This window comes from Motacilla alba, chromosome 1 (genome assembly GCF_015832195.1).
Source record: "Motacilla alba alba isolate MOTALB_02 chromosome 1, Motacilla_alba_V1.0_pri, whole genome shotgun sequence".
NCBI lineage: Eukaryota > Metazoa > Chordata > Aves > Passeriformes > Motacillidae > Motacilla > Motacilla alba.
The window spans coordinates 94,235,926-94,248,663 of NC_052016.1; the positions used below are offsets into that span (position 1 = coordinate 94,235,926).

Below are 12,738 nucleotides of genomic sequence, written 5' to 3' on the forward strand. Positions count from 1 at the left end.
GGGACTTCCTCCAAGACTCAAGTCCTGGAAGTCTTCCCAAGCATCTCCCTTCCCCCAAGCTGTAATTCCACTGTACCAGACAAAATCCCAGCCCATACAGGGCCCAGAGCAGAGGAATGTTTGGGTCTTTGCCTCCTGGACCCTCCTTCAGACCACCAAATATTGCCTACCCTGAGTGTGGTTGTCAGCTTGGATTTCTTCAAAATCATTAATTTTCCTCTCACACCATGTTTGTGCTCATCTGCCTGTTTGTTATACTATGCTTTTACTTATGCAGAAGCTATCACCCAAAATTACTTTTCTAGATATGCCCAAGAATTCAAGTTTTTTTAAAAACTATTCTGCTGAGCTTGGGAGGCTGGTAGGAGAACAGGGCTCCCCAAAATCTCCTTGTGCCTGGAAGGCAGTTAGAGGAATTATGAGAATTTGCCCAACCGACCGTAGATGATGATAAAAGTTTTACTGTAATAAACTACACAGTGATTTCTTCCAGGAACTCAGAACAGAAAGAACAAGTTTAAAGTTGCTAGAACTCTCTAACTCTCCTTATCTGACAATTCTTCCTAGAAAATTGCATCTTCTTCACACCTATTTCAATACTAGGCATATTTCCTGAAGGCATGAGCAGAACTGAAAGTGTCATCACAAAAACCTTTCAGTCTTGCTCGTAAGAGTCAGCCTGCACAGTATTTCAGTAGAAACTTCTCTCACATTTTAAAGAAATTTCTGCCCTGGAGAGAGAAAAAAACTTGGCTTGTTTTGCTACATTATGCTTTTAATTCTGAACAATTCAGTATTGAAAGCCTTTTAACAAGCTTGCAAAATAACATGATACATATATTTTTATTTCAGTGAGAAATTATCAAGTTTTAGTAATTAACTGAATAGCAAATTAGCTTTTCACCTCCAACTTCATGTAAGTATGACAAGTCCACACAAAAAAAATGGATGCCCAGGGTTGTTTGGTAGGGAAAGAGGGGGTAACAAAGATAAAGGTGCAATTTAGATAAAATAATTAGCAGAAGTAGTAAAGACATTCAGGACTCTAAAATAAAACTTCATTTCACAGCAAGATGAAAGCCAGGGTCAGCTTCCCAAACCTGATTAAGGGGGACAATGAACATGACCACCTACTTGCAATCAGCAAACCCATGTTTTCTAAATCATCAGTCCACTTAATTGCATTAACAACTGGACTTTAAAAGGTATACATATTTTCTGTATAACACGGCTTTTCCTCCTTGCATTTACATCACTGGCATCTTCCTGAAGTGGAGTAACCAAAGACCCCAGAGGAAATGTGCATGAGCTTTTAGTGCACAGAGAATGCAATAAAAGATGGCTCGTCCTCCAAAAGTCTACTTGTGCAACCCAGCACCCTTCCACAACACTTACGAGACAAGCACTTGTGAACAGGACTCTGCAAGCATTCCCCCTGGGGGACCAAGGGACCAACACTGGCATACTTGTAGAGTATGGCCTTAGGTACCCTTGAAATAGGCTGTGGTGAGGACGAGGAGCATGGGGCACCACCATCCTCCACTTGGAGCCTGTGACACCAATTTTTAAGGAAGACGTAATTTTAAGATTGATACTAATTTCTCTCAGGTCCCTGTATTTTGCTGTTCAAAAGTCCAGGCTTAAGAACACAGCTCTTGCAGTGTGCTGAACAAAATGCTTTAGATTCTCAGCAGTTTTATTTCAGGCTCAGTAAGCCCTCAGTTAGGAAGCTCCATATGTTATTTAAAGCTGGACTGTCATCACTGTTAAGCACAGCTAATCACTGTTCCCATTATTACTCAGGAGATACACTGCAAGGGAAGTTGTGTACTACCCAGAAGAGCTGCTACAGATGATGCAGCTAATTTTGCATCCTTGCTTTTGTGTTGTAGCTCTGGCCTCATGAGGAAGAAGCATGCCCATTAGATTACATTATTACAAATTAATGTATTACCAATTACATTAACCTACAGTTTAGGCTCCATGTCCACAACTCCAAAGCCAATGATAACCTTCTTCCCAAATCCATGTCATGAATTGTAGCAGCAGCAAAAGTCCCAAATTCAAGAACGTCCCAACATAGAGCTAAGCACAATATATGAGATCATTGCTCCCTCCTCTGGAAATCCTAATCTTTCAACACTCTGTTAGATGCCTGCTACTGTTTCCAGATAATAGGACATGAAACAACACACTCTCCCTGTATTTTCAGTTCCCACTCTACCCTTTGGACATTTGGGCTGCTTCACATGATGTACCCCAAGGTCATCTATGGCCTCTTGCCACTAGTATAATAAAAGTATTAAGTACACAAATGAGTCATTTTTCAATGCTTACTAATTCACCCAGCATTTAGTTCAAGGCTGGGAAAGGTTTCCTACCAAAGCCTCAGTCAGAATGGAACTATGCTCTCAAACAGCAGGTGCAGAGACTGCCCCAAATCAAGATATCTACTGACTGAAGAAAGATGTAACAAGCAAGATTCAAAACCAAAACAAAAAACATCAAGGGGTCAACCCCCCACCGGATCTTCAAAGCACCCAAGGAAAAGTTCTGATCTTCCCAAAGAAACAGGGACCTATGCTAGGTGCAAAAGAACCTGTGATTGCAAGGAGACTCCAAAGACACCATTGTACTTTGCAGACAAGGCAGAACCAGCCAAGTAGATCTCCCACAATCACAGTTTATTTAACCAGATCAGTTTACAGCCAGATATTCTATCATAAAACAACTTAACCAGGGACAACATAGTTGCCTTCTTTGACATGATTACAACATAAGCTACATTTCCAGAAGTTACCCTTCAGGTCTCTATAAGCTCTTTTTCCAGTTAAAGCTTGTTTCAGAATTTCTGACTTTTGCAAAAAAAAGGACCCTCTTGTTTCTCTGTTACTACCTCACTTCTGTCCTCAAAACGAGCAGGTACCTCAATACACTTGCAAAAAAGAGTACTGCAATACCCTACTAATTTTAAGATAAGGAAGCACAAGTCAGTTCTCTAAATGTCTTCTTTCAAAAGCAAATGACATTCTGTTATACTTAATCAAAGAAAAAAAAAGAGTATGCTGTTTGAAGAGATGTCACAAATTCTTCAGACTTTAGGTAGGTATAGTTCATTCTTGACAATTGCTGAAGTAGTTCAATTATTTATAGGAAATTACATCTGGGTTACATACATGAAGGGGGAGGGGAAAATACAGTTCTGTACCATTTAAGATGGGGTAAGTTACATGAGCAATGTTAATTACTTTTTTAAAAATCACACAAAAAAACCAAAAACTCACAGCAAGACTGTCTACTGTACGGCACAATGCCTTCTCCCCTTTGCCAGTGATGAATAAGCCTCCTGGCCTCCTGACCACTTTGGCTCTGGTCCTGCAGCTCAGCAATGCCTCTGCCTTCAGCAGACCCTCTGCAAGCAGGCAAAAACTTCCAGAGATCCAACTACAGGACCTGAGCACACAGCCACAAGCTCTGTACAAACCAAGAGTAACATGAGCTTCTCCTCCAAATGACTTGACATGTTTCCAGTGGTGACACACATGAAGTATTTACTACTATTTTTCAAGCACTAATTCACAGTAAAATGCGGGGGGGGGGGGGGGGGGAGATGGGGGAAGAAGGAGGGGGCACTGAGGGGCAGAACTCTGCAAAATATTTCAAGTTTAAAAATAACTCTGGGATTACTGCAACAGTCTCTAGGTAACCTTGAATCCTACTTTTACACATTTTTCTGTCCACGTAGAACAGAGCAAAAATGCTTTGGACACGCACTTTAAGTGGATTCCAAGACATGATTTTACAGAGGGATGGGAAAGTTCCTTTTTTAGCATAACTCCTCCAAGCAGCAAGCAACTACTATTTTTTGTAGCAGGTAATTTCAGAAACACTACCTCTCATTCTTCTCTTAAAGTCACCTTACATTAGGAGGTAAAAAATTAAATACTCTTCTGATAAATTATTAAAATGACTGAACCAGTTGCTGATGTAGGAGTCATGACAGCTGTCTACCATGGTTTTGTTGCTGTTTTTGCTAAATGCCTGGTACAACATCAAAGACTTACTTCTTTACTACTGCAAACAGGAAAGTGTACCCAAGACCCTGTGAGGAAGGAAGATTTGACCAATGTCTTTTTTACCATATCAGGAAAAGAAAAATTACCTCATCTTTAATAGCAGCCTCCTAGAAATGGTATACAAAAGAAGAGACCATTAAAGTATTCTAATATATTAAATGCACATACAGATGCATATGGGGGCTCTCTAGCAGTTTTCTTTGAATTAGACTTTGGTGCAAATGCACTATTAACAAGGGTACAACCTTAGAAAATGGCAGAATTCATAAAATGCATAAAATGGCATCAACCATCTCTACAAAAACTTAAGCACAGCTCTCTCTAAAGACAGCTCAGTCCCTTTACAGACTGGGACTCTTTGCTTCTTCTGACCTTTACCCAGGACTAACAGAGAAACCCATCACTAGTCAGGGCTGCAGTAGGAAAGAACCTGAAGGGTGTTCCACCAGTCCACCAAGAAATTCTGATCATCCTTTCCCACCCTTATCTGACACAACTTAGACACAGAGATAGCAGGAAAATGACCAAGCAAATTATTTCTGGGGCATGGCAGAACGCTTGCCAACACCTATCTTATGGCTGTAAGCACTCAGTCTAACTTAAAGAATGCTTGGCTTGAGGTTTACCTATGCCATGCTCTCCAGGAAGGAGTGCAACCCCACAATCTGGCATTTACCTGGCAGGAAAATCTACAGCAATTGCCCTTGAATCAACTCACACTGAAGGTCTGTAGCTTCCTTTGTGTCTTTTTTCTACTGCCTCCTGGCCTGCCCCACCCCCTTAATTCAATTCTTGCGAACAGAGAATTTGGTAGGCATCAGATAAATTTCCATTAATTGCTTGACCACAAAAGTAATTAGCGTTGAGTGGCCACAATAAGCTATCTTTTGGATCAGACCAATTTATGATGATCATCCACTGGGATGAGAGGGGAGGGCTCTCCCAAGGTCTGGCCAAGAGAAGCAGATTCTCCTCTTTCCACCAAAGCATCTGCATTTTGTTTCTAGCAGCACCACAACCACCACCCTATGGGCCAGAGGTCAGTGAACAGCTCTGCACTCTGAGAGACTGGAGATGGAGCATCCCCAGCAGCCACACAGCAGCATCTCCCTTGCTTGCCCTGCAGCAGTGCTACCTCTAACACTTCTTTGGACTTGGTACAAACTCACCTCCTCTCCTTGGCCTTTCCTACACCATCCTTTATCCACTTGAAACAAAGATCCACACAGATGTATGTGCAAAGGAGCCTTTTCTTCCTAAGGCCTCAATCTTTCACTGTGTTTTGAAAACTATGATAAATCTCAGCTATATCATAGTATCTTAGTATCTCCTATATGCTCATTCTGGAAACCTTGGCAGGAGTGGAACTAAAATCCTGGGCAGTGTGAGTGGCTGCATCCATTAGCTATCCCCCCTTGCCCCTGGACAAACATACTTCTGGTCAGAAAGAGTCCATCACACTACAAGTAAACACAACCACTTGGAGTGTTTGCTGAGCTCTTACAGCTCTCCAGAAGCAATGATCTTCTCAGGCCTGATAAACTTTGCAGCAGTGGGTAACTACACACAGAAGCCAACATGTCTCACGTAGAAACAAGGCGTACTGGAACAGCAGCATCCAGATGGGATGTGTGCCACCCTCAGGGCTGGGACACAACCGTACAGCACACAGCAAGCAGAAAAAACCCACGCATCGCACCACAAGAGCCAGGGCAGGGTCACTCCTCACATCCGAAGAAGCTCATTCGAGATTAGGGTCAGGTGGGCACAGCAAGGTCACAGCCCTTCCCAGCAGAGCCACAGCCCTGTGGGCAGGCTTGAGACACCACTCAAGACCTGTAACATGCATGTTGTCTAATGAACGTACCCTCATCCCAATGAGAGGTTCATCTCCTTTAGAGCTGTACTTGGGAAAAGCTCTATTCACAATCTTCCCAAAGAAGCAACAGCTACCTGTTGCCTCTGTAACTGAGAACTGCTTTGGAGAAATTAAAAAACCCAAAAAAAAACCCCAAAACCAGAACACACTCCCAAAAGCGCATCCTCAAAATACATTTATTTGTCACTGAAATCTAGCTTTAACTTCAGGCACACAGCTTCAAGAGTCTGTATGCCTGGATATAAGGAAATTACTGTACTCCTAAGCACAGTCCCTCCAGAGAGTATCTCCATCAGCAAGAGAAGCAGGTGAAAGAAAAAAGGGTGCAGAAAGCACATACTGCACAAAGAGGCCCCAAACCCCAGTAAACAAAAGAAAACAACCCTACAAACAAAGCAATCCTGCACACATATTTCATATATTTCCGTTTAATTAACCTAGGAGTCCAGACAATCAAAAGACTAGTTAGAAGAGAAAGGATGTCAGAGAGGGAAGCCCACCTCTGACCCCCCACACAAATGAAATTCAGAAAGGTGGGGTAACGGCCACGAGAGCAACATTTGGACAATACTTGATACTACAATGGCTGAACAGCATAAAGCTTGGCACAAAAAACAATCCATCTGGAAACAAATGCTTCCTTTCAAGCAGCTTGACATGTGCTTGCTTTGAAGCTGTGGTAATTAGATACCGTACAATAATGGAGGATCTATTACAATGTCTGTAACAGAAAAAAAAAAAAGGCAGCGACTCTGTATAAGACAGCAGAGATCACATCTCAAGAGCACTGGAAGGATCAAATAGCAAAGCTGATTTTCTTAAGAACAAAAAAAACCACTCAACCACACCTGAATCCATAGCAGACTACAGGAGTGAACATGGGAGCAGCACTGCTGTTGTAAATGTGATAGTCAAGGACAAAAGATGAACATACTCGCTAAGAGTATGAGTTTGTAAGACTAACTATTTCATCTGAAAAAGCTGACAACTTGAAGGCATGTAGATCTCTTCCCAGGCCTGAAATATGTACCAGACACTCCAGATAGTACCAGAAATGTAACTCAAGAATTGAAGCTCCTCAAGAACTAAATCAGGAGAAGGTCACAATCAGAACAAGCAAAGTGATAGAAAAACTTGCTTTAATATTGCATCACACAAAGCTAGTTGTAACAAACAGAGTAGGAAAGTATTCCACAAAAAACAACAGTAAAAAAATCCCACTGAAGTATGTGTACTGCCAAGAAACCTGGAATTTTACCTAACTTTATATCACAATTGTATAATCAATGTGTTCATGCACCTTCAGTCACTAAAAAGAAATTCTAATGATACCCAGACCCTCGTGCAATATGCGAGCATTTGGAGGTTGTAAAAAGCACTTTTCTTCTTACACATCAGAAGTGTGTTCAGCCGGGAGTAGAGGAAAGTGAGGGGACACCTCATCACAATTTACAGCTTCCCCACAAGGGGAACTGGAGGCCCACGCAATGATCTCTTTTCTCTAGTGACCAGAGATGGGACCTGAGGAAACAGCATGAAGCTGAGTCTGGGGATGGTTAGGTTGGATTTTAGGAAAAGATTTTTTACCTTCAGGGTGGCTGGACACTGGAACAGGCTCCCAAGGAAAATGGTGATAGCCACAAGCTTGACAGTTCAGGAAGCTTTTGGACAATGCTCTCAGGCACCTGGTGTGATTCTTAGGGCTGTCCTGCGCTTTTAAGTCACTCATATGCTAACATTTAAACACTGAACAGTTAGAAAAGCAGTGGGGTTTTTCTTCCTTATTTACCATGATACTTGCCTGGAAAACAAGAAGGCAACTCCAGCAGGTGGAAAAGCAGTACGATGAACATGCAGCAAGAATTTAGGAACACGGGGCTCATACACAGCAGTTCAATTTGTGAGGAACAACACCAGCACACACTGGTGAACAGAACATCAAAAAAGAGATGATGGGCTGGGGGCACGGGCTGCCCTTCATCAGCAGGAATTTGGATCCACTACAGGGAAGTTACAACATGAAAGCCTATGGCATTTGGACTTCAAAAGCTAGCTAGCTACCTGCTATTATTTCCAATTACAATTTTATTAAAAAGAAAAAATTCAAGTTCACTGACAGAGTGATGACTTTCTGAATGGATTCCCAAGCTGCTTGGGAAATCACTGAAGACAGAAATAAGGGCACTGCAAAGGAGTTATCTTGAGACCCTGATGCACAATAGCCATGGCTGGAGATTGTACTCCAGGGACAGGAAGGAGAAAGGCACATGCTGTGTGAGAACATCAGCAGCACACCACAGTCTTCACACTGCTTTCACCCCCATGCAGACACAGCAAGAAGCAGAGACAACTGTGAGAAATAGTTCTCTAAAAAACTCTTCAAACATTAATTTAATTGATGAGATGCTATTTTCCCCAGCAGTAGGACCCTGAACCCAAAATATTAGGATGCTTCCCTACTGAAAACTCACCGTATCCACCACTGACCTACATTAAGCCTCTCCTCTCCCTCTGCTTCACCTTCCTCCTTGGGCTCCATCCTGCCCTACTTTAATAGGGATTACTTCAGCTAAACCACGTAATAGTTTTATAGGGATAGATAAATAGTTTTATAGGATAGTTTTCAGATAGGACTGAAAACTTGTCACATCTAGCTGGGAAGGTGGAAGAAACAGCAGAAGTAATGGTTTCCACAGCCAGCATCAGCTGTGAGGAGACAGTATGTTATGCTATCCCATCCCAAACTCTTTTATCTCCAATGCCTATCATTAAGCCGTGGCAAAAAATTGAAAGTGAGTCAAGGACTGGAGTAATGGTGAAAATGTTTCTCTCCACAGCAAAATAATTAAAAAAAAAAAATCAGAGCCATTTATCCCTGCATGTAACAGGTAGGATCAAGGAACACAATTTTTAGTCAATGCAGGGAAGGAGCTCATTGACAGAGGAGCGGCAGTTTTCCCTACACGTATCTTTCAAAGACATTTACCCGCAGGACTTCATCAGCGTAAAACGACAGAGGCTTTCTTCCCCCTTCCTCCTCGATTAAACCGGGCATCCATCACGCTGAGACCGAGGAGCGGCCGATCCTGGGGGATGTGGCGAGGCGGCGGCTCTCGCCGGTGCAGCCCCTCAGGCACGCACGGTGCGGTGCCACCCCCACCGCCAGCAGGGCAAACAAGCCGGGCGCGCACGCACACAGCCACTACTACCGGGCTACAACCGAGCGAGCACGATCCACCTACTACTCGGCGCAGAAGCAGAAAACAAGCTAGTGTTGATAAACTGAGGCTGCCATCGTTTTGGCAGAGAAGGAAGGCAGGCATTATTACTTAAAGCCAAGCTCTTCAGAGAGCGCCCTGCACACAGAAATCCTGCGTGTCAACAAAGAGCTACGCTCAAAACACGAGTGGACCGTCTCTCCAAGGCTAAACGTAGATAACTTGAGTATTTTGCACTGTGCAGGATAAAGGAAATTTTCTGAGCCTTTACACCTACTGATATCCCATTAGGTGTTTTCAAAGCTTTTATCTTGCTGAAGGTGCAGCTGCACGTAGCTGAATGAATCTGATCCACATACTCATTTCTTCCAGGAAGCCGCGGCGCGGCTCAACACGACCACTACTGCGTATCCTACACTGAATGATGGCTTCCCCATAAATAGGAAAGCGGGTTTTCTAGAAATACTGCATAATGAGTCATCGGCAGCGAACAGCTAAACGCCAAGCACCTTCTCAGCAAGGACAAAAATACCAGTGGAACAAAAATAGCCATTCACTGGAGCGGGGGGCGGGCGTGAGGAGACCCGCTGGCAGGATTCCCGCTCGTAGCCTCCCCCAGACGCCCTCTCCCACCATTCACCGCAAGCCCCCTCCCCGCCCGGCTGTGGGGGGCCAGCCCGGTGGCGGCGGGATGCGATGCTCCCGCCGCGCCCCCTCCTCCTCCTCCTCCTCCCCGCCGGCGCCACTCACCCATCTCTAGGGCCTGGTTGTACTTCTCCAGGGCGGCCGGTAGCTCCTGGCGCTCCCGCAGCGCGTCGCCCTCGGCGCGGAGCCGCCGCGCCCGGCTCTCGGCGCCGAACCATTTGTGCAGCAGGTTGCCCAGCACCACGTTGACCCGCGGGCGGCCGGCGGCCGGCGGCAGCGCGGTGGCGGCAGGGGTCGGCTCGGCGGGGCGGCGCGGGCGGTGGCAGCGGCCGCAGTCGCCGGGCTCGGCGCAGCGGCGGCAGTGGGTGTGCCCGCAGTGCAGGGTCACCGGCTCGCACAGCAGCCGCCGGCACAGCGGGCAGGCGAACAGCTCGGGCGGGCGGCAGCACGCCGGGTCGCCCAGACCCTCGCCCTCCGCCCCGCCGCCGCCGGCCGCGCCGCTCCCCCAGGGCGGGAGGCGCAGCTCCTTGTCGCGGATGCTGAGGGCGACGCTCTCCGCCAGCTCCCGCAGCTCCTCGGGCCGCAGCCGCGCCAGCCGCGCCGCCACTCCGTAGGCGTCCAGCGCCTCGGCCATGCGGCCGGCCCTGGCCAGCGCGTCAGCGCGGCGGAGGCACAGGCCCCGCTCGGGCTGCGGCAGCCCCGCCAGCTCTGAGCCGTAGATCTCGGCCGCCAGCTCGAAGTTGCCGCCGCGGAAGGCCTCCTCCGCCACCTGCAGCATCTCGGCGCAGGGTACCGCCGCCGCCGCCCTCGCCCCGGCCCCGGCGGCGGGCGGCAGCGCGCAGGGCCCCGGGCCCAGCTCCATGCCCGCGCGGCGCCGCCGGCCCCGGGCCGCCCTACTCCATGCTGGGCCCGCGGCGCTGCCGACTCCGGCTTCTTCCTGGGAGGGGACGGCGACGGAAGGGAGGGAGGGAGGGATGGATGGAGAGGGGGCGTGTCACATCGCTGCAGCAGGGGGGCGGCTCCCGGGAGGGGGAAGAGGGAACGGGGAACGGCGGCGGGGATGGGGGGCGGACCGGCTCCCGGCTTATGTAAGGGGCGAGTGGTTGGGTAAAACCACCCGAGGCCGACAGACCGCCCGCCCTCCCCGGGGGCAGCGGTGGCGCGGAGGGAGCTCGTCTTCCCTCCCTCCGCCCCTCCCTCCCTCCGCGCCCGCCCGGCCACCGCTGCCAGGTGCCGGTGCCGCACGTGCCCGCCCCGCACGTGCCCCTGCGCCGCCGCGCCCGCACGTGCGCCCGGTCCGGCGGCGGCTCCCAGCGGGAGCGGGGCCGGGGGGGCTTCCGCCGTGCGGCTCCTGCCGAGCTCGGCCTCTTCCTTCCCGTTTCCTGGTGCCCGGTGTTAACCGCTTCCTCGCCGGGGCTGCCGGGCTCTCCTGTCCCATCGCCTCCCGTCCCGCCGTGCGCCGGGACCCCCTCGGTATCCCCCCTGCCGCCCGACGCGGCCTCTCGGCAGCAGCACCGCGCCGTGTGGGTCGGGGGGCGTTATCGGTTGTTTCTTTTTTATTTCTCTGGTCCCCGAGAAAGCAGGTACTTGCTGACTCTTAAATAAATAAATTCACATATAAAAAAATAATATTTCCCAAACACCACAACTGTTAGGAAAAAAAAATCATTTTCTGCAAGTGGCAGCCTCGCCAGCACAGCTTGGGATCCACGAGTCGTGCTGAGCGCTGGCTTGTGCATCGGCAGCAACAATAAAGATAATGCAGCTGGAAGTTAGTTAATCATGCGTGAGTCAGAGAGGAATCCAACTTGCTCCGCAGGAATAACAGGAGCGGGGGAAAGAAAAAAAAAAAGTTCGGCAACGTTTATTTTAGACACAGCTGTAAACAAACTGCTCTGAGAAGCGGAAAGCCTGTCAATCCAATGGGGAGATACCCACATCCAGCTGCTTTTTGGGCTGCAGCTGGACAGCAGAGGGTATTTCTGGCTTTGCCTTTCTCCTGTTAGGCCTCCGGTCCCCAGCTAATCAGGAAAATCCCATTCTTGAACTATTGTACCAAATAGTCTTTATACTATGAAAGTGTATTGATTTTCTAAATGATAAGGTATTAACTTTCTTTAGATGTCTGGGATTGATGTCATACTGCACAGTCAGGCTTAAATAAGCATCAGTAGTCACAGTGGAGTGAGCATGACCAAAGGATCCCAGCTAACAGCAAGGAACAGGACCTTTGTTCCTCAGATCCTCAAAGCCATTCATGACAGATAAAGAATACCTGGGGACTGCCAAGGTAGCGCCAGCCATCCTAGCCCCTCCAGCACCTCTGTAAAACCCTCCTCTTACTTTCATCATAGATCAGAAACTGTAGCAAGACTGACTCTGGGATGTCTAGATCAATAAAGAAGCAGGTGGATGATGGCTATAGAAGTATTGTTGGTTTTCAGAACAGTAATGTGTTTGCACTAAGTTGCTCCATGACTTATTCATTTTGCACTGTTAGTGTTCCTAACAGTTGATTCTTTGAGCAATGCTCACTGCTCCAACAATTGTACCATCTTCCTTGGCTCAAGGCTTCTACCCAGAAGGTGACCTTGGCATCCTGTTAGTATTTCATCATTCCCTTTCTTGGCATGTTCACTTGGAGTTAAGATGGGATGGAATCCCATTGTCATTTTATCTAAGTCGCTTAGGGACATTATTCATAGCATAGAGGACAGAAACACGGTGGCTCGTTCTATTCTGTGATATCAAGGACAAGCCACGGAATCTTGGACAGATGATGAAAATATGGAGTCAGTGCTTGAGCCACCCCATTATTCTGTCATTCCTATGACCCCAATAAGGAAGAGCAGCATTTTTGCTGGCTGCCCCCATCCCACTCATGGCAATTAGGCTCTTTGGCTGGGAACTCCCCAGCAGC

General features: G+C 47.5%; 1 protein-coding gene across 3 annotated transcripts in view; it reads right to left on the reverse strand.

Moving 5' to 3' along the window:
• The window catches only part of LONRF2 (LON peptidase N-terminal domain and ring finger 2), a 34,153-nt gene extending 23,359 nt beyond the window's left edge, over positions 1–10,794 (reverse strand). For all 3 annotated transcript variants that reach the window (XR_005257097.1, XM_038138371.1, XM_038138362.1), the window contains exon 1: positions 9,924–10,794. Coding sequence is in view for 2 of the 3 variants with exons in the window: in XM_038138371.1 (XP_037994299.1) it covers positions 9,924–10,680 (757 nt within the window). In the remaining variant the exon portion in view is untranslated. The remainder of the gene's footprint in view (positions 1–9,923) is intronic.
• Positions 10,795–12,738: the final 1,944 nt, after the last annotated feature.